The sequence below is a fragment of the Hemibagrus wyckioides genome, linkage group LG05 (genome assembly GCF_019097595.1).
Source record: "Hemibagrus wyckioides isolate EC202008001 linkage group LG05, SWU_Hwy_1.0, whole genome shotgun sequence".
Classification (NCBI taxonomy): Eukaryota; Metazoa; Chordata; class Actinopteri; order Siluriformes; family Bagridae; genus Hemibagrus; species Hemibagrus wyckioides.
Window position 1 is genome coordinate 13,346,402 of NC_080714.1, and position 25,492 is coordinate 13,371,893.

At 40.8% G+C, this 25,492-nt stretch overlaps 1 protein-coding gene across 3 annotated transcripts in view; it reads left to right on the forward strand.

The window, feature by feature from the left end:
• Positions 1-25,492, forward strand: part of upb1 (ureidopropionase, beta) — a 36,970-nt gene that overhangs the window by 9,265 nt on the left and 2,213 nt on the right. For all 3 annotated transcript variants that reach the window (XR_009204547.1, XM_058389014.1, XM_058389013.1), the window contains 4 exons: positions 1,667-1,828; positions 7,244-7,413; positions 7,506-7,587; positions 13,380-13,422. Coding sequence is in view for 2 of the 3 variants with exons in the window: in XM_058389014.1 (XP_058244997.1) it covers positions 1,667-1,828; positions 7,244-7,413; positions 7,506-7,587; positions 13,380-13,422 (457 nt within the window). In the remaining variant the exon portion in view is untranslated. The remainder of the gene's footprint in view (positions 1-1,666; positions 1,829-7,243; positions 7,414-7,505; positions 7,588-13,379; positions 13,423-25,492) is intronic.

Below are 25,492 nucleotides of genomic sequence, written 5' to 3' on the forward strand. Positions count from 1 at the left end.
CTGTGCTGATTTCACTTGAATGAATGTTTGGATGAATATGTTACATGTGCTCCTATTAAAGTGGACAGTGAGTGTACTGTAATGCATAATTGTACGTTATGCATTACATTTAATTACTTAATTTTTCCCGTAAGAATAATTGCAAAAGAAGATTAATGGTTAATGTTATCTGTTAAATTGTCTCACCTACTCTAAAGAAGAAAATCCTTAATTCTCATGCTACAAAGGTGCTTGACAAAATGAGTCTCCATTTGGTTTCTCCAATGGACTGCCACTGTTAGGCTGATTATTTAATTTACTCTTGATGCGCACGTCTGTGATGTTTTTGCCACAATTTTAGGAGATCCATGAAGTGCTTTATTAGCAGGATGAGCAACAAATGAATTCTCTCTGTTCTAGCAGTGAATTTTTATCAGTGCATCCATTTTCTCAACAGTGCTAATATAGGCCATGGTATCATCTATGGTGATCCAATCAAATCCACAGTAATAAAAAAATATAACTATAAAATGTAACTGGGGAGTAACTATAGAATAGGCACACTAGGGGTGTAATGTCCAGAACCGCAACACCCTCTCCCAGCCGCCAGAGGGAGCCCTCCCCGAGTACTGATGTTAGTTAGTTGATCTTTCGGCTGCTCCCTACGTGTGTGAGGGGTCGCCACAGCAGACCAACTGGTCCGCACATCAACTTGGCACAGGTTTTACGCCAGATGCCCTGGATGTAAAAATTATGATTGTCTAAATAAAAAGGCTCGCTTAAAGAACACTATGCTCTGAAGGTATTTGTGACAGTAGTGTAGTTGTAGACATGGTTACCATGGTGCAGAACATGACCCACAGAGTGGTCTAGTAAAATATTGATATATTATACATTGTGTGCTTCTGATATTTATTGTCTACAAGGTGCTGTAAATAGGCTGTATGCATTTTTTATGAGATTACCTTGTCATTTCAGCTGCAACAGGCACCTGACTTTAGAATAAAACATTTTAAAAATAAATTGTTTGAGTAAAATGTTTTGTCCTGAAGCCCTAATTGTGAGTACAGTATTTACATAATTATTTACAATAGAATAATGTGTGCAGTAAAGTGTGATTGCTCTTGCAGTAAGTTCTTCTATTTATTTATTTATTTTGTTACTTTTGTGTTTTTTTTTTGTTTTGTTTTTTTATTCCAGCTGGTAACTAGAGGATAACATGTTTGTTCTTGTAAACTAGCTTGATTACCAGTCTCATGAATTTGTAACATCAGCTAGCTAAGTCTGCTGGCTCTCATTCACTGGAAAATCTAACTGGCCTGTCTGGGTACATAGTGCTATGATAGCTGACAAAATCATTATATTAAGTTTTGAAAACTGAGGTAAGATATAGGTGAGCCTAACAATAGGTAAAACTTTTATTAATGTCAGTAGTCACTGTTATTCAGTGTTATTGTCAAATACACATGCATAAGTCAGGTCTTCTCAGTTATGGTTCACTCTTGTTTTCAGTCTAAAGAATTCTCAGTTTGTGTTGATATAATGTCCCAATGCTGTGTTACTGGCTAAATTGGCTAAATGATCTATTTTAACATGAATAAAGAACAGAAAAACATTTTGGAGAAAGTGAATTATTCATTTATTTAATAAACAATAAATGATCTAAACATTCTCATTTTATTTGTAGTTGGCAAAAAAATACAACATGGTGATAGTGTCTCCCATTCTGGAGAGGGATGAGATCCATGGTGGAACACTGTGGAACACGGCAGTTGTTGTCTCGAATACAGGGACTGTCCTGGGAAAAAGCCGGAAAAATCATATTCCTCGTGTGGGAGACTTCAATGAGGTCAGTCTGGCTCTCATTTGTTCCTTCAGTCACACAATGCCTGTTGCACAAAGACAAAGGTGTATACTTGTGGGATTCCTGTGAAGAAGCACAATGCACCATTCATTGATTTGATAATGTGCCTTCAATAGCCATCTGGCCACTGTCTGAGAACACTAATAATGTGACATCTCTGTGACATTAATGATCACAAATCATCTGACAACTCATCTTCGGTGATATTGCATTATATTTGGGCACTATGATTGCAATAATAGATTGTACCAGTAGATAATATTGTTTCTTCCAGGGTTAAGTCTGGTGTAAGTCAGTCCTCTACAAAAGAAGACAACTATTGTTATGTATTGCTAACTAGAATAGTATAGTCTCCTCCTATTCTTATTTAAAATCTTTAACCTATAATGAGCAATTTTCTTATTTCCAAAGAAGTTTCGCTGTTTTAAAGCATTTTAAAGTGTGATTATTAGTTGTTTCTGCCTACTTATTTTCTTTTAAATGGGGAATGATCTATTAATTTCATCAAGTTATTTGGGGTATTCATGTAAAATTAGATCAGAATTGATTCAAAATTATCCAGACTGCTTCATGCCTACAAAATGGTTATTATTTAATATTATTTAATCTATACAGAATATTTGTTTTAAGTGGTTATCTGCATAAGTCCCTGCAGGGCTCTTATTAATGCAAAAGATCACTCATAACTCAGCCTATATAGGCTATATAGTTTGTAGTGGTTCTTATATAATAGTTAATTAATTGATCATCATAAACTTTTGAAATAAATTGTTTTTTTCTGTTTATTTTTTTTTACTACTTAATGTCTTTCTACTTATGCTATCTACTTAACACCGAGTTTGTTCATTTGCCAACTCACATCTACTAGCTAGATCTCCTCTACCACTCTACATCAAATTAAATTTGTGGGATGTAAGCTTTTAGTATTTTTTACCTCTTTGTTAAAAACTGGAAAGAGATTGCTCTAATTTCCTGCAACATTCAGTGGATACAAATGTCTACACATCCCTGCTGAAATTGCAGGCTCAATGCTGTGTCATGGCTTAATGCTATGGGAACATCAATACCAACACCACCACATGTAGGGAGATGTCTGTCCTGCAGGGTCATGAGATCAGCATGGGGATCTCCGGAAGCAGAACATCAACTAGCCCTGTAGGATATGGGACCCTGGGGTGAACACCTTGGGGACGTACCCTGCCCTGGGATGCAAAATAGCCTTTAACCATACCCAGAGGAAACTCAGAACAGGAGGGGGTGGCTGACAGGGCCTGTAAGTCTGCAAGGGCTCCAAGGGGGCTTCTAACAAACTACTAAGAGATCCTAAGAGGGGAAACACGAAATGGGGAAATCAAGAGACCAGGGGGACCTCCCCAAGTCTTTCATGTGCAGCAGACCCAGAGTAATGATGTTGGCTTCTGCTGCCATGAGCCTCAATAACCTCTGTGCCTGAGCAGTAGAGTTTTGATGACCTAGATGGATGTCTTTCACAACAGAAAGTATTGTGGTTAAATCCCAAATCACCCCCAGTGGAGAGGTTCTTTGAGGAGGAGAAAACACACTCTTCTTTGGGTTGAATTTGACTTCCAAGTACCTCATGTGGGCAAGCACAACATCTCAGTTTCTGGCTGCAATATCTTTTAAATCTGCTAAAATAAGCCAGTCATATATATAATTAAGTACATGGATGGCCTTGAGATGCAGAGGAGCCAGGACTTTTTGAAACTGCATTGAGACAAAGCTAGGCCAAATGGGAGAATGTGATACTGGTTCACTTCGCACCCAAAAAATAACCTGAGAATCCTCCTGTGTTCTGGCCAGGTGCTTTTGTTAAAATATGTGTCCTTAAGCTCTATTGTCACAAATTAATCCTTGGATCTGAGTTTTGAACATCAGAATTTAAACTTGTACATTTTCAGAGTGTTTCAGCACACACAGCCCCCTGTCCTTTTTGGGTACTAGATATACAGACCCCATTGAAACCCAATGGCAGAAGTTTCCATAAATGGGAGCTCAGTGGCACAACTGTGGCTCCCACTCAGAGTTCCCAGACCCAGTTCTGGGTATAAAAACTCTAAACACTGGGAGCTCAGGGTTGCGTGTGTAGCTCGACAAAGCAAGAGAGAGAGAGAGAGAAAATATTAGCTGCATGTGGTCCTAGACAAACACTTCTGCTTTGCTATACTTTGATTTTATTATTATGGAAGCTAATACCATGTTTATGAATAATTGTACCAAAAGGGAGCCTAAAACAGAATGTTGTGGAACACAGAACCTAACCTTAGTATGCATAGAGAAGTCACCATTTACATCTACAAACTGATATAGATCAGTCAAATAAGACCTGAGCCAGGAGAGCTGTTTCCTTAACTACAACAATATTTTCAATATGATCAATAGTGTCAAAAGCTGCACTAAGGTCAAACACCTTCAGCATCAATACACAACCCTGATCAGAGGCCAGTAGTAGATATTTTACCACTTTAAAAATGCTTTCTCTGTGCTATAATGAGGCCTAAATCCTGGCTGATACATTTCATGAATGTTTTTCCTATGTAGGGATGAGCATAACTGCTGTGCTTTCTAGGATCTTGGAGATAAAGGGGAGATTTAATATTGGCCTATAATTGGACAGCTGACAGGGCCGGTGTCAGGTTTTTAATCAGGGTTTTGATAACTGCTAGTTTCTGCTAGGTTTCTGTCATAGATCCTGGATCTTACTTGCCCAGTGTTGCAGGGAATCCCAGCCAAACTCTCCCTAGCAGAATGGGTACATAGAGATGACTCAGAGTGAGTGGCAGCTCACTGTCTTTGGCTTCAGATCCATACCTGTGCAGCAGGAATTTCACGGATGTCACCATGAACACATGACACTGATAAGGTCCCCACCAGCATGGTCTCAGGGCCCGCGGGCTGGGCAAAGAAGACTGTACTTCCAGAATCCAGGAGGGTGGACATGGGTTGTCCACAGCAGACCAGAATCTCACAGTATGCAGCTTCCTCTTGAGGGAGGCCATAGTAGGCCAGTTGGGCCTCCCCCAGGGAGAAATAGAGTGATGATTCAGACCCACTCTTTCTTTTCTCACCTTTCTCTGAGGGCTATGAATTCAAACATATAAAGATAGGCTTTGACATCATTGTCCTTTGGCAGTTTTGAGAGCAGGTGTCGGAGAGCAGTCGAGGTGGTACCTGACATAATGCAGAAAGGGAAACGTTCAAGCAATGAAAGAAACAACCAACATACCTGATTAAAGATAAAGCAGTTTTTTTACAATGTGACCCATCTTATTCACAATACATACAAGAACATCAGGTATACAATTGGACATTTTATGCAATTCTAAACATTATACATTTAGGCTATGAAACAGTGCACTTTCCATACCCTTTACACTATCCACGGCCCACTCTGCCGCCGCCTGGCTGGTTGATGTCTGAGGTTATGGTACTGAAACAGTGCTGTTTCAGCACACCAGCAGGAGTTGAGTGAGTAGCAATTTTTGGACATTTGTTGGTGCCGGTGTGATAGGGCTATAGTACAAAAGTTTGCATTTTCCTACAGTGGTTTTATTCCTAGTTAAGTTTGCTACAGTATTAAAAAATGTAGAATTATTTTTTATCTTTACTTAGGTTGAAGAGATTGTGGTTTCTGCTTAGTTGGAATGAAAATCTGCACCCACACTGGCCCTTTCCAGATAAGATTGGATCTCGTGATATACTGTACTGTCGCTGACCTAACTATGATTTTAACCCCTATTCAAGTGTGAGTGTCTTACATGCATTTTGGCTTGAGCAATTTGCAGAATCAGTCTGACAGTTTGATGTAAAACTTAAATTTATGATTTTGAGGGGTGGCCACATTTGAACATTTTGGACAGTGCTTTTAAGCTGTTTAACAGTTTTCATGATTGAAAATATTTTTGGTTTATTCTCTGCCTTGGTTTCTTCAGTTCTTGTTCTTGCTAAGGTTATAGGTTTGGGATATTCTAACATGCTTCAAAGGCTTGGTGCAATTTATAGTCAGTTGTTCGGTTACATATATACAGGGGTTGGACAATGAAACTGAAAGGCCTGGTTTTAGACCACAATAATTCATTGGTGTAGGGCCTCCTTTTGTGGCCAATACAGCATCAATTCGTCTTGGGAATGACAGATACAAGTCCTGCACAGTGGCCAGAGGGATTTTGAGCCATTCTTCTTGCAGAATAGTGGCCAGGTCACTACGTGATGCTGGTGGAGGAAAACGTTTCCTGACTCGCTCCTCCAAAACACCCCAAAGTGGCTCAATAATATTTAGATCTGGTGACTGTGCAGGCCATGGGAGATGTTCAACTTCACTTTCATGTTCATCAAACCACTCTGTCACCAGTCTTGCTGTGTGTATTGGTGCATTATCATCCTGATACACGGCACCGCCTTCAGGATACAATGTTTGAACCATTGGGTGCACATGGTCCTCCAGAATGGTTCGGTAGTCCTTGGCAGTGACGCGCCCATCTAGCACAAGTATTGGGCCTAGGGAATGCCATGATATTGCAGCCCAAACCATCACTGATCCACCCCCATGCTTCACTCTGGGCATGCACAGTCTGGGTGGTACGCTTCTTTGGGGCTTCTCCACACCGTAACTCTCCCGAATGTGGGAAAGACAGTGAAGGTGGACTCATCAGAGAACAATACATGTTTCACATTGTCCACAGCCCAAGATTTTCACTGCTGGCACCATTGAAACTGACGTTTGGCATTGGCACGAGTGACCAAAGGTTTGGCTATAGCAACCCGGCCATGTACATTGACCCTGTGGAGCTCCCGACGGACAGTTTTGGTGGAAACAGGAGAGTTGAGGTGCACATTTAATTGTGCAGTGAGTTGGGCAGCTGTGGTTTTATGTTTTTTGGATACAATCCTGGTTAGCACCTGGACATCCCTTTCAGACAGCTTCCTCTTGCGTCCACAGTTACCCCTGTTGGATGTGGTTCGTCCTACTTGGTGGTATGCTGACATTACCCTGGATACCGTGGCTCTTGATACATCACAAAGACTTGCTGTCTTAGTCACAGATGTGCCAGCGAGACGTGCACCAACAATTTGTCCTCTTTTGAACTCCGATATGTCACCCATAATGTTGTGTGCATTGCAATATTTTAAGCAAAACTGTGCAATTACTCTGCTAATTAAACCTCCAACACTAAATTGGCCAGTGTTTAAGGTTCATTGTCCAACCCCTGTACCTAATTTATTATTAAATAATGGGTAATAATGGGAGACCCTTATTTAAGTTAGACCCTTTTAAAAACACCCTTGATTTTTTCCACTGTACATTTGACATAAAGCTGGCATTCCATCATTTAACTCCATAGTCATTTGCAAATCTAATGTTTTCTACTTTCTGCAAACTAGTCTACATACTATATGGAGGGCAACACTGACCACAGAGTCTTTCAGACACAGTTTGGAAAGATAGCTGTGAACATCTGTTATGGCCGCCACCACCCACTTAACTGGTTAATGTACAGCATGCATGGAGCTGAAATTATCTTCAACCCCTCAGCTACAGTAGGAGCTCTCAGGTTAGATGCACCTTTCTCTTCTTATACATCATTAATTAAAATTATCTAATTTTAATATTTCTCACACATGTTTTTGTGGCTTTGTGTTTCAGTGAACCGTTGTGGTCAATTGAAGCTAGAAATGCTGCCATTGCTAACCACTGCTTTACTTGTGCCATCAACCGTGTGGGCATGGTATGAGGATTAATTAAAGTTTTTTTAAAGGATGAAGCATAAATATTTCCATAAACATGTCAGTGATTTATGCTATGATTAATAATAATTAATCACAGTCAGTAAAAATTGTATATTTTTACTGAAAGTAAACCAAGGACTTTAATGAAAACCAAGGAATGTAATGAACTGAAAGTGGAAGTTAAGCTTTATATTAGATTAGATTAGATTCAACTTTGTCATTGCACATAGTTACAAGGCAACGAAATGCAGTTAGCATCTAACCAGAAGTGCAAGTTAGCAGTGCAATATGAACATATATATACATATATATATATATATATATATATATATATATATATATATATACAGTATAAAGTGAGCAAGGATATTGTGCATAGAATATATAAATTAATGTACAGAATAATTGTAAATTTACAGATATATATGAATGTGCGGAATAAGAAATATACAGAAATTATATATAGATGAATTTACAGTGCCAGTGTCAATACTACATTTAATTTCTTAAATCATTTTAGGTTGAATGGGGATTGTTGCCATACTGATGGTTTTTGTGTCTCTAGAGATGTTCAGACAGATTCACACTAAGCAGAGACATTCAAAGACTTGAAGAGCACACACAGGCATGATAGGAAACCTGACTAAGTGATAAAAAATGGTGTAAAGGTGGTTTTATTTGTTAAGTGGTTTTATAATGCATTTCACCTCTCCAGCCCATGTTATGAAATTTTGCATTTGAATATACAAACAATCATATAATAATTTGGCACCATATTTCACCCCAAAGATATGAAAAATGTTTTTTTTTTAATACTATCCCATTCAAATTGTAGGCAGGGAATTGCAAGTTGCAACTTTGCCTCAAATGCAACATTAGAGTGCTCTACAGTTGCAGCATATAGGGGCAGGGGCAGGGGCAGGGTCATCTCCACCAGGTAAGCTGGAAACCTAATGCTAAACCTCCTAACCCTCACAAAGTGCATGGAGGCTTCTCTGGCATCAAATGCACCCCGGGGCATCTGGGTACTCAATTATGCAGATGACTTGCCTCTCTTGGCTCAGTCAAGGGAAGCGGCAGCCAGGCATTGAGATGCTGTGCTTGCCCACATGAGGTCCTTAGGCCTCAACCCAGTGAAGTGTTTGCTTTCTGAGAACCTAGGATGGAGGATTCTCTCTGAGAACCACCTTCTTGGGGATAGTTTGGTATTCAGCCACGATGTAGGCATGCCTGTCTCCTGCTTGGGGGGATTCCATCCTTTCTGCAGTAAAGGACATCTAACTAGGCCAATGCGTCTCTGCCACCCAGGCTTAGAGGGTGCTTGGCTCATGACTGTAGCAGCCTAAGCTACAGGGGTTGGACAATGAAACTGAAACACTGGCCAATTTAGTGTTGGAGGTTTCATGGCTAAATTTGACCAGCCTGGTGGCCAGTCTTCATTGATTGCACATTCCACCAGTAAGAGCAGATTGTGAAGGTTTAATTAGCAGAGTAATAGCACAGTTTTGCTGATAATATTGCAATGCACACAACATTATGGGTGACATATCAGAGTTCAAAAGAGGACAAATCGTTGGTGCACGTCTCGCTGGCACATCTGTGACTAAGACAGCAAGTCTTTGTGATGAATCAAGAGCCACGGTATCCAGGGTACCGAACCATTCTGGAGGACCATGTGCACCCAATGGTTCAAACATTGTATCCTGAAGGCGGTGCTGTGTATCAGGATGATAATGCACCAATACACACAGCAAGACTGGTGACAGAGTGGTTTGATGAACATGAAAGTGAAGTTGAACATCTCCCATGGCCTGCACAGTCACCAGATCTAAATATTATTGAGCCACTTTGAGGTGTTTTAGAGGAGCGAGTCAGGAAACGTTTTCCTCCACCAGCATCACGTAGTTACCTGGCCACTATTCTGCAAGAAGAATGGCTCAAAATCCCTCTGGCCACTGTGCAGGACTTGTATCTGTCATTCCCAAGACAAATTGATGCTGTATTGGCTGCAAAAGGAGGCCCTACACCATACTAATGAATTATTGTGGTCTAAAACCAGGCCTTTCAGTTTCATTGTCCAACCCCTGTATATAGCCTTTGGGTCTGTTACCTTTTCAACTCTGGTTCAGGAGCAGAGGTTTTAAAAACAGGTTCTGAAACAAGTTAAAACCTGGCCAGCAGGAGCCATCTCTGCTCTTCAGGACTGTTTTGAGTGCACTGACTGGGACATGTTTAGGGAGGCTGCAACCAACGGCGACTCTATTGACTTGGAGGAGTACAAGGCATCAGTGTCCGGCTACATCGGGAAGTGCATTGATGACGTGACCGTCTCCAAGTCCATCACCATACGCTCCAACCAGAAGCCGTGGATGACCGCAAAGGTGTGTGCGCTGCTAAGATCCAGAGACTCTGCCTTCAGAGCTGGAGACAAGGACGCCCTAAGAACAGCACGGGCTAAACTGTCTCGAGCCATTAGAGACGCAAAGTGTGCACGTTCCCAGAGAATTCACAGCCACTTCCAGAGCAGCGGTGACACTCAGCGCATGTGGCAAGGCATCCAGTCCATCACCAACTACAGGCCAGCTCCACCAGCCTGTGACAATGATGCCTCCCTTCCAGATGTGCTGAACAGCTTCTACGCTCGGTTTGAGGCACGTAACGACGTGACAGGGAGGAGACCATCCCTTCTTCAGAGGATGAGGTGCTCTGTCTCACCACGGCTGACGTGAGGAAAACTCTATGCAGAGTTAACCCACGGAAAGCTGCTGGACCAGACAACATTCCTGGCAGAGTACTCAGGGAGTGTGCAGAACAGTTAGCGGATGTCTTCACAGACATCTTCAACATCTCCCTGAGCAGCGCCATCGTCCCAACGTGCCTAAAGTCTACCACCATCATCCCCGTGCCGAAGAAGTCTCCAGTATCCTGTCTCAATGACTACCGTCCCATTGCACTCACACCCATCATCATGAAGTGCTTCGAGAGGCTCGTCATGAGGCACATCAAGAACCTGCTGCCACCTTCACTTGACCCCATACAGTTTGCGTATCGTCCAAATCGCTTCACAGACAATGCCATCACCACAACCCTCCATCTGGCCCTCACACATCTGGACAATAAAGACACTTACCTACGAATGCTGTTCATTGACTTCAGTTCAGCATTCAACACGATCATTCCTCAGCACCTGATCGAGAAGCTGAGTCTGCTAGGCATCAACACCTCCCTCTGCAATTAGATCCTGGATTTCCTGACTGGGAGACCTCAGTCAGTCCGGATTGGGAACAGCATCTCCAGCACCACCACACTGAACACTGGAGCTCCTCAGGGCTGTGTGCTCAGTCCACTGCTGTTCACTCTGCTGACTCATGACTGTGCAGCTCTAATCATATCATCAACTTCGCCGATGGCACAACCATGGTGGGTCTCATTAGTAAGAACGATGAGTCAGCATATAGAGAGGAGGTGCCACAACTAGCAGTCTGGTGTAAAGTCAATAACCTGCCTCTGAACGTTGACAAGATTAAAGAGATGGTTGTTGACTTCAGGAGAGCAAAGAGTGACCATTCTCCACTGAACATCGATGGGTCCATCGTGGAGATCGTCAAGAGCACCAAATTCCTTGGTGTTCACCTGGCGGAGGACCTCACCTGGTCACGCAACACCAGCTCCATCACCAGGAAAGCCCAGCAGTGTCTCTACTTCCTGCAAAGGCTGAGGAAGGCTCATCTTCCACCTCCCATCCTGACCACCTTCTACAGAGGGACCATCGAGAGCATCCTGAACAGCTGCATCACTGCCTGGTTTGGCAATTACACCGTCTCGGATTGCAAGACCCTTCAGGGGATAGTGAGGACAGCTGAGAAGATTATCGGAGTCTCTCCTCCCTCTATCACAGACATTTACTCCACACACTGTATCCGCAAAGCTAACAGCATTATGGATGATCCCACACACCCCTCACACACACTCTTCACCCTTCTGCCATCCGGTAAGAGGTACCGAAGCATTCGGACCCGCACACCAGACTGTTAAACAGTTTCTTCCCTCAGGCAATCAGGCATCTCAACAGAGAACTGAGCTGAGCTGGACACATGCACACACACACATGCACACACACACACACGTACAACCAAGATCTGATCTCAGAGGAGAACTGAACTTGTGCTGGACACGGACACAGACACACATACATAACACACACGTACAAAAAAGAACTGAACTGTGCTGGACATAGTCAGACACACACACGCACTAAATTGTCCTGTTTGCACGCACATGCCACTTTACATTTATATATATTTATATTAATCCTGTTTACATGTGTCGCTTTAATATCTGCAATCACTGTATACACTGTTCTATGCACATTGTCTTGTTCATTGCACAAAGTCGGCCTATATGTTGTTTGTCTGCACTGTCTTGTCTTGTCTTGTCTTCCTGTGCACTTCTGTTGTATGTCTAGTTGTATGTTGTATGTCTAGTAAAGACTGCACCAAGTATAGTTTAATTTTTTTGGTTTAATTTTAATTTTTAAATTATAGTTTAATTTTTTATCTCTGTTATAGCTCTATGTTTGTCTGTGTCATTGTACTTTGTCTGTGTTATTTGTAGCACCTCTGGTCTAGGAGGAACGTTGTTTCACTTCACTGTGTACTGCATCTCCTATATATGGTTGAAGTGACAATAAAGCTTCTTTGACTTTGACTTGACTTTAAGCCCTGCAGACACCCTTTTCAGGTTCACAAGGGTTATATCACGAGCTTTGTACCCTTCTTTTGTGGACAGACCCCAGTTTTCAACCTTGGGTTCCACTCTTAGGGAGAGTCATCATCGCAAGATTCTTTCGATGAACCCCCCTCCACGAGTTTTGGGAGTGGTCCTAGATGGCCGACCTGCCCATGGCACAGACACAGATTGGCTGAAGATGGCAGCTGTGTTTCTATTGTTGAAACACTTACTCCTGAAACTCAGGGGCTACTTTTGGTGGCCCCTTTCATCAATCATTAGGGCAGTTTGTGTTTGCACCCTCTGTTCATGTTGGTGCACCAGATCTGGCCATAGGTAAACATCCCCACAGCATGATGCTGTCACCACCATGTATTACTGTAGGAATGGTATTGGCCAGGTGATGAGTGGTGCCTGGTTTCCTCCAGACATGAAGCTTGCCATTCAGGCAAAAGAGTTCAATTTTTGTTTCATCAGACCAGAGAATTTTGTTTCTTATGGTCTGAGAGTCCTTCAGGTGATTTTCGGCAAACGCCAGGCGGGCTGTCATGTGCCTTTTACTGAGGAGTGGCTTCCGTCCTGCCACTCTACTATACAGGCGTTGTCATTATGGAGTATTGTTTGTAGAATTTTGAGGAAAAGAATGAATTTAATCCATTTTGGAATAAGGCAGAACAGATCAAGATGTGGAAAAAGTGAAGCGCTGTGAATGCTTTCCTGATGGACTATACCTTTGGCTGAATATGAGCTGAATATTAAAAAGATCTGATGTGGATTTCCTGAGCTTGATGTCTTTAGACAGAAAACAAACGTGTTCTCTGAAAATATTATCTGCAATGGGAAGTGAAAAACTGAAAAAGACAGGTGGCAAACCAAAAATTATTGACAAAAAAGGAAAATAAAATGGTATATTTTAAACAGCGACACAGCCAAGAAACTCATGGCAAGCAATTCAAAAACAGGAATTACATCCAAATATAAACAAATTGTTTCAATCTTAATCTATAGACTAATGTAATACATAAAATAATATACTAATTATGTTATTTGTGTTTCCACCTAGGAATATTTCAAAAATGAATTCACATCTGGAGATGGGAAGAAAGGTATTTTTCTATAGTAACTTTTGTGCTTTGTCTGTCAGTGTTTCTTGTTTAAAGTTCGTGTCTATCTGTTCAGATACATAAATAATAATTGTTCAGTTTGCATTCACCTCATATTTCTTTTGCTCAAATCAACTTTTTCAGTAGTCTTTTGATTTATCATATTGTAATATGACCAGGGGTTCCTAAACCGGGGGTGCTTGATTTACAGAGAGGTTCACAAGATAAATTCACAATTTTCTCTTTTGTATCATTCAATTATCTTATCTATCTTGTTATTAAATAATGCTATTATTAAATTTAATATTAGAACTATTGAAGAAAGTGTATTTTAATATTATTAAATTGTTTGGAGTCACAATCAGACCAATTTCAGTGCTCTCCTTGCCCGGCCTGTCGGTTTGCCCGGTAGGTTTGCAGTTGTGCCATACTCTATCCATTTTCGGATGATGGATTGAACAGTGCTCCATGAGATGTTCAAAGCTTGGGATTTTTTTTATAACCTAACCCTTCTTTAAACTTCTCCACAACTTTGTCCCAAACCTGTCTGGTGTTTTTCTTGGGATTCATGATGCTGGTTGTTCACTAATGTTCTCTAACAAACCTCTGAGGGCTTCACAGAACAGTGGTAATTATTACACACACCTAGCATTCAGAGAAAGGTTGGAAAAATATGTCCACCCTTCCTATTTTCACAGTCATTAAGAGATTAATTAACAGCCAGATGTTACTAATGAAATGCATAAGATTAATTAATTATTTTAATTAAGTTTAAGCAGAACATTTGGCAGTTTGGTGTTCTGGAATACTCAGGTATGTGTCCCTTTGTCTTCAAAGATGCAGCATGACATGCAAAATTGCATCTGAAGAAACCTCACAAGTTATGGAACAAGCTTTGGAGTTTGGGGTCTTGCTCAAGGGCCTAACAATGGATGCTTTATGTTGCTGGGGTGCTGGGGCTTGAGTCCCAATCTTCCAATCAACAATTCAGAGTTTTAACCTCTTGAACCCACCACTGCCCATAATGTTATGCAAACTCCAAGAAGAAACTCTGGCAAGACAAGCTATGAAATCATAACTAAATGGGAGAGCCGCTAGGTAAAAAAGTCATGAGGCTGCCCTGGGACATAAATCGGCCAGCCACTCCACTGTCTACAAACCTGAGTGAACAGGTGAGAGTCAGGGGGCAATAGCATCCAAACAGCATCCATTTCACCAAAACATTCTATAGCTGTGAACCCTCCAGAATTGCTACCTTTTAAAAAACTGTTCTCAAAAGGCTTTAAAAAATATATGTTTTCAGCCTAGACTTGAGACTGTGTCTGAGTCCCAAACTCTAATTGGAAGGATATTCAATAACTGGAGCTTTGTGAGAGAAAACTCTGGATAAGATAGGGGATAGTGTGGTTTTCTGTATCTAGTAAAGACTGTAGGTGTTGCATTCTGGACAATAATCTAGTCTATAGGTAATTCTATAGTTTTCTGCATTGTTTAGTGATATTATTTCTTAACTTATCAATATTTCTGATATTAAAAGAAGGTGATCTTAGTCATGTTATCTACATGATCTTGAAATTAGAGACTGAAGTCAATAATCACACCAAGGTCTTTTATTGCTGCACTGCATTTAGTTGTATGCTGTCCTAGTACAGGCACTTCTATCTTATCAGAATTAAACAGAAGGAAGTTAAAAAGCATCCAGTGTCTAATGTAATTTACACATTCTTCAGCTTTATTAATCTGATGTATTTAAGCTAGGTTCTTTTTGTTACTAATTTGTGTGACTCAAATACACTTTAAATTTAGATAAGAAAGAAGCTACTGTTGGAAACTTTTTCCTTGTCGAAGCAGAGACCAGGAGACGTTGGGATATCTTTCAAGCAGAAGTTACTCTTTATTGAGAACTCACTGTGCATCGCTGTAGTCATCCAAGTCTACAGTTTCAGCACTGTAGAATTTATACTTTTCCAGGGGGTGGGATACATAGAGGTGGAGACAATCTAAACAAAGCATGCAACTGCAGTACAGGAATCAGCCCGGTAATGGAATTTCCCCAGCCCTGATCTCATCAGCATAACAGTGTCATTCAAATGCATAGGTGCTAATCCAATCAGTCTGACAGTATCACCCAGACCTTCACATTATCATAGAGACAAAGGCACAGCCTGGGCTTGAGATTAGCATTCACATTTAACCTGGGACCCTGCCCGGTGGTCAGGAAGTCTCAGATGTCTCAGACACCTGGGCTGCCAGACTTGATCTTCTTAGAATGTCATCATCTTTACCTCAAAATGTAAAACCCAATGTACATAACTTTTTCAGTTTATATACTATTACGTTGGAACCTAGATTTAACATTTTATAAATTTGTAATCCAACAGTTCCCCCTTTGAGAATTCTAATAAATCTCACAAAAAACAAATTTAAACACTTCATTCTTGTAACTTGTGATTGTTACAGGCACATAGCACTTGTTCTGTTGTTGACTGTCTGTAGTGACGAATGGCATGCTGACATATAAACAAATATGTAGCTAGAGTCTGTGAAGTTCTTACAGGTAATAGTCTTTTCTGGTTGGAGCTGTCATTTCCTCTTGATGGGTGTGGGTTATTTGTTGAATGAAACACTTGATACTGTGGACGCATAGATAGTACACCAGTAGGAAAAACAACAGCAGAATTGCTATTTCTTTGATCCACAGCTAGGGTTTCCCTAACAGGTTTCCGAACCATGAAGAATTATCTTCAGTCATCTGGTGTAATTTTGTTGAAAGATCAAGAATATCTTGTTGGATTTTGTTCAAGTCCTCTGTTGGATCCATTAACCCGGTGCAGCACTCAGGGCCGATAATGGTGCAGGCTCCCCCTTGCGTTGCAAGAATGTAATCCAAGGCCTCTCTGTTCTGTAAGATCATTATCTTCTGCGAAGCGAGAGTGTCTGTAACGTTACCCAGGGCCAAAGCCGTATCATTAGCCAGTTTCTGTACAGAATTTGATAAACTTCTGACTTGAGCAAGGGCCTATATGACACCATAAGACGGAATTAATGCTCCAAGAGTTCTTGACCACCATGTTTGTGCACAAGTGAGTCCTGGAATGCAGTTCTGGAGTCTACAGCTTGTGCGATGTCCATGATGATTACTAGTACGGCAATCTTGATCATGTTGATGGATGACTGAAGTTCTCATATGTGATTCTCTGCGTTGTGTATTTTTTTAATCTTCTGTGACAGTTGGCTCGGCAGTGGGTCTAGTTGTCTTTCTAGAGGTTGTGGCTTCATCCGCAGATGAGGAGGTCGGTGCTTATGGGTCTCGGAACAGCCATCAAGTGGTATCTGCACAGAGTAAGAAAGAAAATAAAAGACGACAGGGCAGTATCTGTTGTAAAAGACTGCAAACACTAGGGTTGTATCCTCTGTTCAATCTGAGTCTGCTATTGTTGTTCCTTCTTTCCCTATTTCTTAATTCCCGTGACACCTAAAGAACAGTGAGGTAAGGATGGACTAGTGGATGGGGAAGGCCTATGAGGGAGTCTTCACCGCAGGGTTGGCCCCCGAAGCCTGTTGCTTTCAGTTCTTCCCTGGGCTCCTCACTGATCCGTGTGTCCTATCCAATCCCTGTAGGTGGGGGAACAACTTTACAGTGTGACACATAAGTCCAGGTTTTCCTTCCCTGACACAACACTGCAGCTGCTGTTATCAACATCACTTGATGTGGTCCATGCCACTTAGGCTCTAATGGCTTGTTTCTAAATGACTTTATCATGACCCACTGACCCGGGATGATTGTGGAGTCTGCCAACATGACTCAACTCTCTCTCTGGCACTTTGTACTGCCTTTGTGAGGTTTTCACAGTAAGTGATCAGGGCATCTGAGGCAATGTGTACATCAGCATTTCTAAGATCAATCACACCTGGCATCTGCATTGGGTGTCCAGTAATAATCTCATGAGGGCTCAGTCCCACTGATCTATTAGGTGATGCTCTCATACTACACAGTACCGCTGGCAGAGCTTCGACCCATGGTACTCCTTCCTGGTGCATTTTGCTTAGCCTGGTTTTGATTGTTCTGTTTGCTCGTTCCACCTGTCCTGATGCTTGTGGCCTGTATGGGCAGTGAAGATTCCACTTAATCTTCAACATTCTAGACACTTCCTTGACTACCTGTCCTGTGAAGTGTGTTCCTTGATCTGAGTCAATGTAATCTGGTAATCCCCATCTGGGAATGAAATCAGTGACAAGACATTTAGCAGTATGAGCAGCTGTAGCACATCCTGTTGGATAAGCTTCTATCCATCTTGAGAATTTGTCTATTACTACCAAAACGTCAGTTTTTCCTTTACAAGGAGGCAACGATATGTAATCAACTTGCAGGTGACGAAATGGTCCTGGTGGAGCTGGGGTATGTGTTGCTGCTGTAGTTGCTGCTGGCACATCATTATTTTTCTGACATGTAACGCATCTCTTGACTGTTTCGATGGCTACATTTCTGAATTTTGGATTCCACCATTGATTTGAGAACCTGTGATTCATCGTTGCTGGACCACTGTGACCCAAATTGTGGATTTGAGCCAAATATGGCAACATTGATTTGGGAGCAACATACTTTCCCCTTTTGGTCCAGCAGCCGGATGAATCCACGGTGGCTCCCTTGTCTAACCATGTCCATACTTCATATAGAAGGACGTCTTTGTACAGATCAATGATTGATTCAGGAGGCAGAATTGTCTCCTGTGCTGTTCTACCTGAACACACTTGTACAGTTGCATAGGAGCAAGCCTGTTTAGCAGCTACATCAGCAAGAGCATTACCTTTAGCTTCCATAGTATTAGTTGTGAGATGTGCTCTCACTTTGATCACAGCTAATTTCTTTGGAAGTTTCATGGCAAACATTAGATCTTTCACTAATCCAGCATGCTTAGTGGGGGATTCAGCAGAAGTTAGAAACTGTCTACTTTGCCAAATGACACAAAAATCATGAATTACTCCAAAAGCATACCTGGAATCAGTGTAGATATTTGCAACCGATCCTGAAGCTAGCGTGCATGCTCTATTTAAGGCTACTAGTTCTGCAGCTTGAGCTGAAAAATGATCTGGAAGATGACCTGAAGCGACCACTTCAGTGATGGAAGTTACTGCATAACCTGCTCGTTTGTTGCATTCAATGACTTGAGCTGAACCATCAACAAACAACTCCAATTCTGCATTCTCTATGGGAGTTTCTGCTACTTCACTCATAGGTGCGTATGTAAGCGTAACACAGTCGTGAGTCATTTCTCCTTCATCCTCTAACCCAACTTCAGTCATTGCAGACATCATACATGAGGATGGGTTTGTGACTGACACACGGTGTAAAACAATGTTCGGGACTGTGAGGGTCATTGACCAATTTCCCCAACGAGAGGAGGTGACAAGTGACTTTTGCTTGATTCATTAATGCAGACACTGCATGAGGGCATCTTACATTTACAGTCTGTCCTAACACCGTTCGTGATGAAGCCTGTAGCGCTAGATGAACTGCCTGCACTGCTCTAAGACATGGGCCCATACCTTGAGCAGCTATGTCAAGTTTACCAGAAGAGTAATGAATTGGGCATAAACTGCCCCCATGATCTTGCATTAAACATGCAGTCATAAAGCCTAAGTGTTCATGAACATAAAGCACAAAGGGCCTATCAGATTGTGCAGTTCCTAATGCTGGTGCTTGACATAGTGCTCTCTTCAAAGCATTGAAAGCTTTGAGATGAATTTCTTCCATACAAAGAGTATCAGAATCTTTATTCCGGCTTTTCAACAAGTCATAGAGCGGTTGAGCAATCAAGGCATAGTCTTCAATCCAAGGTCTACAGTAACCTGCTGTTCCTAAAAATGATCGGAGTGTTTTAATGGTCGTAGGCGGAGGTATTGCTTTGACAGAAGCGGTTCGATCCTGTGTAATGGATCTATGTCCTGTACCAATTGTTTGACCCAGAAACGTGACTTGGTTTTTGCCAATTTGAGCTTTGTGAAAGCTGCATTTGTGTCCTTTTTTATGCAAATAGTCTAACAGTGCTGCCAATTCAGTTTGATGTACCTTGTGATCTGTTGAGGCAATCAAAATATCATCGACATATTGAATCATAGTGGACTGTTTGACTGGACATTCTGGGTCACACAAATCACGTCTGACAGCCTGATGGTATATGGTCAGAGAATTTTGATATCCCTGTGGCAACCGTGTCCACTGGTATTGCTTATAGTCAACTGTGAAAGCTAACCATGCCTGGCTGTCAGAATGCAAGGGTACAGAAAAGAATCCATTAGACATATCAATCACTGAAAAAACCTTACAATCTAATGGTAAGCCATTACAAATTGTAGATGGATCTGCTACTAGGAGGGTGATTTTATCAATATGTTTATTGGCTACTCTGTAGTCTATGGTGAGTCTCCATGTTCCATTGGCTTTCTTGATGGGCTAGCACTCCTTGCTTCAGCAATTTTTCTACAATAGGTTTGACTCCCTGTATAGCTTCCTTACTGATCGGATATTGTTTGGTAACAGGAGGTGGAGTTCCTGTCAATTTGACTAGTTCTACACCTGTCAGAAGCCCGCAATCATCCTTGGCTTTAGCCCAAATTGGATGATTCTGCAAGAAAGCATACTCGGGAGTGGTTGCATTATTGGTAGAAACTTGTGCTGAGGAAATTTTTATGCTAGCAGATTCTGAAGACATGTCTAAAGTTAGATGTACTTGTCTCAGTAGATCCATGCCTAGAATTGCACCTGTATTTAATGGAGCACATAGCAATTTTGTATTCAGAGATTTCCGGCCTAATTGTACCTCTAGGGGTGGGGTTTCATACAAAACAGAATCTTCACCTATTACAACAGTTAAAGTTTAGTTTTCTTGTACGGGATGTTTAAATCTTTAGCCAATTTTATAGGAATTACTGTAATTTCTGTACCTATATCAAGCAAAAAGTCAGTCTCTTTCTCTTGTATGCTACCTTTCACAAAGATTCTTTTGTCATTGTGATGGATTATAGGGGAAAGGTAGCTACTCACAGCCCCAACAATTAGTTTTTTTTCCTGTTCTTGTTGTGCTCTTAGAAGAGCCTGAGCTAGCTGTCCTAAAGTTTCGGTAGACAATGGCGGAACTACTTCAGGGTTGTAGGCGGGCTGAGAAGAAGCAGAATTATGCATAGTATTTCTTTTACTATCTTGCAAGTTCTTCCTACACGCTTTCTCCCAATGTCCCAATTTTCCACAGTAGTTACATTTGCTTTCTCTTTTAGGCCATCTATGGTCTTGATTTGTTGTGCTAAATGTAGCTGCTGCTACTCTCACTTTTGCCTTAACATCAGCATCTCTTTCCCATGTAGCTAACCTGTCTAGGTTACTTCTGAGAGTCCCGTTAGACCAAGTTAGATCTAGGAATGGCAATGCTTTTCTGTACTCGGCTACAAGGCCATCTGACCAGATGCGGACTAGGGGTCCCTTGTCATCTAGCACACTTTCAGGATCATCAACTATTCCACTGTAAGCTACAACTGACTGACAAAACCTTTCAGTGTTCAAAACCATTCACAGTTTCTTCTTTCCTTTGCACACAGTTAGTGATTTTGGACCAGTCTATCATGGGTCCCATGATATTCTTTAGAATTTTCAAAACTCCTTCTCGCAAATCGCCTTTACTGGCATGTTGTAGTTCAGAAGTAACAGCAGATTCAAAACTGTTGAATTCAGATTCTGTTAGAATTTGTGACATCAGCTGTGTGACTTCTGCTAACAACATGTCGTAGAGACGCATTTTGCTGATCAATGCTCTTCTAAATTCAGAAAAATTTGTGCATGCTGAGGGTAAGCTTTGGGATAGTCTCTCTATATCTCTAGGGCCTAGCACTTTGGCAACAGTTTGTACTTGGACAACAGAAGAGTTGGGATGAACACTTTCAATTCCCTCAGTTCCCTGAGATCTCCTCCTAGCGCCACATACCTTCACTGCATTTACAGGCACATCAGTTACTGATTGAATGTCTACTTTTTTTTCAAAGAAAGCTTGCAAGTCAGGATAAACATTATCAGACTGACTAACTTCTTCCACATCAGTTTTTTCTGAAGCTTTGTTGCGGTTCAATTTCTTAGTCAAAGAGGATACTCTTTGTTCTGTTCCTCTAGCTCTGAGTTACGCTGAGACTGTTGTGTAGCTAATGCTAAACCAAATTCTCTGTGGCAGCAGATAATGCCTTTTACATTTTTCTTGCAAATACATGCTCCTAGTATCTTTTTACACTCATCTACAGACCAGGTCTTGTTTGGATGGATCTCATATTTCTGAGTTAGTTCTTGTCTTACTTTCTCAGTGACTATCAGGTTCATTTGCACTCCTAACAGTGATTTGAATTCGCTATCTGACCACAAAGGAGTCGCAAGACCACCTTTTTCAGTAGTGGGGATTAGTCTAGCATTCTTTCTAAACATTTTGTGAGTTTCTTTGTTACCACACACTCAAAAACAAAAAATAAAAAAACTTCTCTGATCAACAGAGGGTACGCTTGTTAACACAGATAAACTATTGTTAACCTTCCCTGCTTGAACAGAGGAAAACACAAATATTAGCACGTAATGCTAATCTTCCCTGTTTGAACAGAGGAAACCTAAATATTAGCACGTAATGCTAATCTTCCCTGTCTGAACAGAGGAAAACCTAAATATTAGCACGTAATGCTAATCTTCCCTGTCTGAACAGAGGAAAACACAAATATTAGCATGTAATGCTAATCTTCCCTGCCTGAACAGAGGAAAACACAAATATTAGCACGTAATGCTAATCTTCCCTGTCTGAACAGAGGAAAACACAAATATTAGCACATAATGCTAATCTTCCCTGCCTGAACAGAGGATAACACACACAAATATCAGCACGTAATGCTAATCTTCCCTGTCTGAAAAGAGGAAAACCTTCATCTCTAAAAAAGAAATTTTTAGAGGATAACTTAGTTAACCAAACCCTACATCTGTCTGTTAACTCTTCTCTGATGGCTCAGAGGCTACCAAATTTGTACTGGTCTTAACGGTTCTTTTGGATAGAGTGACACTCACCAATCCTTGGTTGTACAGAAAAATTCAGTCTGGAACGAAGTCAGCTTGAAGTTTCAATCGGAATTCAGGTGAGGAGCTTTATCCGGGTCATGGCACCAAACTGTTGGCAACTTTTTCCTTGTCGAAGCAGAGACCAGGAGATGTTGCGATATCTTTCAAGCAGAAGTTACTCTTTATTGAGAACTTGCTGTGCGTCGCTGTAGTCATCCAAGTCTGACTATAGTTTCAGCACTGTAGAATTTATACTTTTCCAGGGGGAGGGATACATAGAGGTGGAGACAATCTAAACAAAGCATGCAACTGCAGTACAGGAATCAGCCCGGTAATGGAATTTCCCCAGCCCTGATCTCATCAGCATAACAGTGTCATTCAAATGCACAGGTGCTAATCCAATCAGCCTGACAGTATCACCCAGACCTTCACATTATCATAGAGACAAAGGCACAGCCTGGGCTTGAGATTAGCATTCACATTTAACCTGGGACCCTGCCCGGTGGTCAGGAAGTACATACAGACAAAAGGTTAATGTCTCAGACACCTGGGCTGCCAGACTTGATCTTCTTGTCATCATCTTTACCTCAAAATGTAAAACCCAATGTACATAACTTTTTCAGTTTATATACTATTACGTTGGAACCTAGATTTAACATTTTATAAATTTGTAATCCAACACTACTGAGAAAAACACTGAGAAATTTCAGATATTTTACGTTGCTGTGACCTTGACCCTATTTGGATCAATTCCAAAATCAAATCTGTTCTGCTAGTTATGATGATATTGATTTGTAGTACCAATTATATACTTTATGTATGGTTGGTGCCACAAAGCTGGTACCACAAAGTTGGCAGCATAATTGTTGTTAACATGACATAAGAAAATCATTGCCCATTCTCACTGTGGTAGAATAAGCGCACATTTCCACAGGTATCACTATCACCACTCAATCCGTACCAGAAACACAATTTGCACTGCGCATACACGGAAATGCGTCTACTTCCTGTGTGAAGTATGCTGAAACGATTTATGGCATTTTATGATTTGAAACTGAAATTGGCAATTTAAATTGATTAAATAAAATTAAATAAATGAAAAAATTACATGGAATATTTTACATTTGCTGGACTTCATTTGGGTAATACAGATGTGTAAGTGTAAATGTGTTTTCCATTCAAAATTAAATTTTCTAAAGATGTTCTACTTATTCTGGCATACTTTAAAAAAATGTCTGCATTTAAGAAACACACAAGATACTTATTTATTCATAAATGAATTTATTTATTCATAAATGAATTAATTCCTTCATGTTCTACTTAACTGTTCTACTTATTTCAGCATACTTTAACAAATGTCTGCATCTAAGAAACAAACAAAATATATATTTATTTTTTTTATTTATTTTTTTTTAAATTAATTCCTTCGCTCTCTCACTCATAAAAACATTGGTACGGGTCGGCCAATTTGCATCCGTTCGTTAAAGTTAATTTTTTCAAATAACATTCACGGTCCTGGACAGTGTGACCTAACATAGTCAGATAAATTCGGATTTTGACCAGTCATTGTTTAAAAACAAACTAATAAAACTTGATAACTACCGCTTGTGAAGTGGTCAGGAAAATCTATGTTTACTAACAGAAAAAGGGTTTGGTCAGTTAAGGACCAGTGGACCAATGGAGACTTTTATCCTACCCCTAATCTGCATAAAACTCTACTTGTGATTTTTGGAATTGCAAACATGCAACTTGCAAACAAGCAACAAAATGGAAGCGGTAAAGTGACAATTAAATTACGAGCAAAAAATAGCTGAAAGAACAAACATTTGAGTAAAGTAAGCAAGGAAAATACAATTTTGTTTTTCCCTCCAAAAAAAAAAAAGTTCATAATCTGATCAGAAAAGTCAACATATTAGTCAAACTGACAGTCTTGGCAAGTCTAAGTTAATGTCAAAAAAGTCAGCAAAGTCAGAACTCTAATAACTTATTCATATCTTAACCTTTAGATTCCTCAGCCTGAGTCTTAAATACCTTAATGCATAAACAAATTATTCTGTCTAATGAAGTTCCAATTTCAATGTGAACAACTCTTATGTTCAGAAAGATGAAGATGACTGTAACAGTCCAACCCAACAAATGTAAACAGTCGTTAGTCAGATAAAACCCTATCATGAGGCCTCTCTGCCATCTGCTTATCATTGAGCATGGAAGAGGAACACTAAACTAATTCTGGGCAGGTCCCCATTTTGCACTCCACTGTTGGTGTCACTGTTGACCTGATTGCATCACACAAGTACTGCAGAAATTTCAGGTGGACTTTCATGCTGGAAAGCTCCCATTCTTCAACAACCCAAAACAACATCCCAAGTTCAACTGGATTCAGATCCAGTGTCTGGTAAGGCCACTAAAGAACACTGAACTTTGGATACTACACCAGTTTACGTATGTAAGGGAATGAGATGCTGCATCATGGCTGACACTATGGGAATGCTCCTTGCAGAAGTTGTGTCTAAGGCTCTGTGTCAAATTGTGCCAATCTATGGTATATTAGACTATAAAAGAGCATCTACATCATATTACTCCAGCTTCTACTTGTCTGAAGGAACCTTCTACTTGTCTGATGGAAGTTCTCAGGGAACCCTTTTGAGCAAACTCGTCACTGTTCCCTTTAGCAGGAACTCGAAACTGCATTATGGCTGAAGCTATGGGAATGCCAATACCAACGCCAATATCCAATATCCTGGAGGCAATATCCTAACCCAAGAGGCAGTGACATATAAGAAGCAGGTGCATAGGTGGTCAAATTCAAATTCACATACGAAATCATACACAGTACGACATGTAGTGAAATGCTTTTTACGACTGTCTTACATGAAAGAGGAAAGAGTAAAAAAAGAAAATGTGTGGACATGAAAAGATAGGGGATATAGTTAAGAAGTATAGGGAAAAATAGGGGGAAAAAAAAGGTTAAAATGGTAAACTTGAAAATCAACTGTCAGA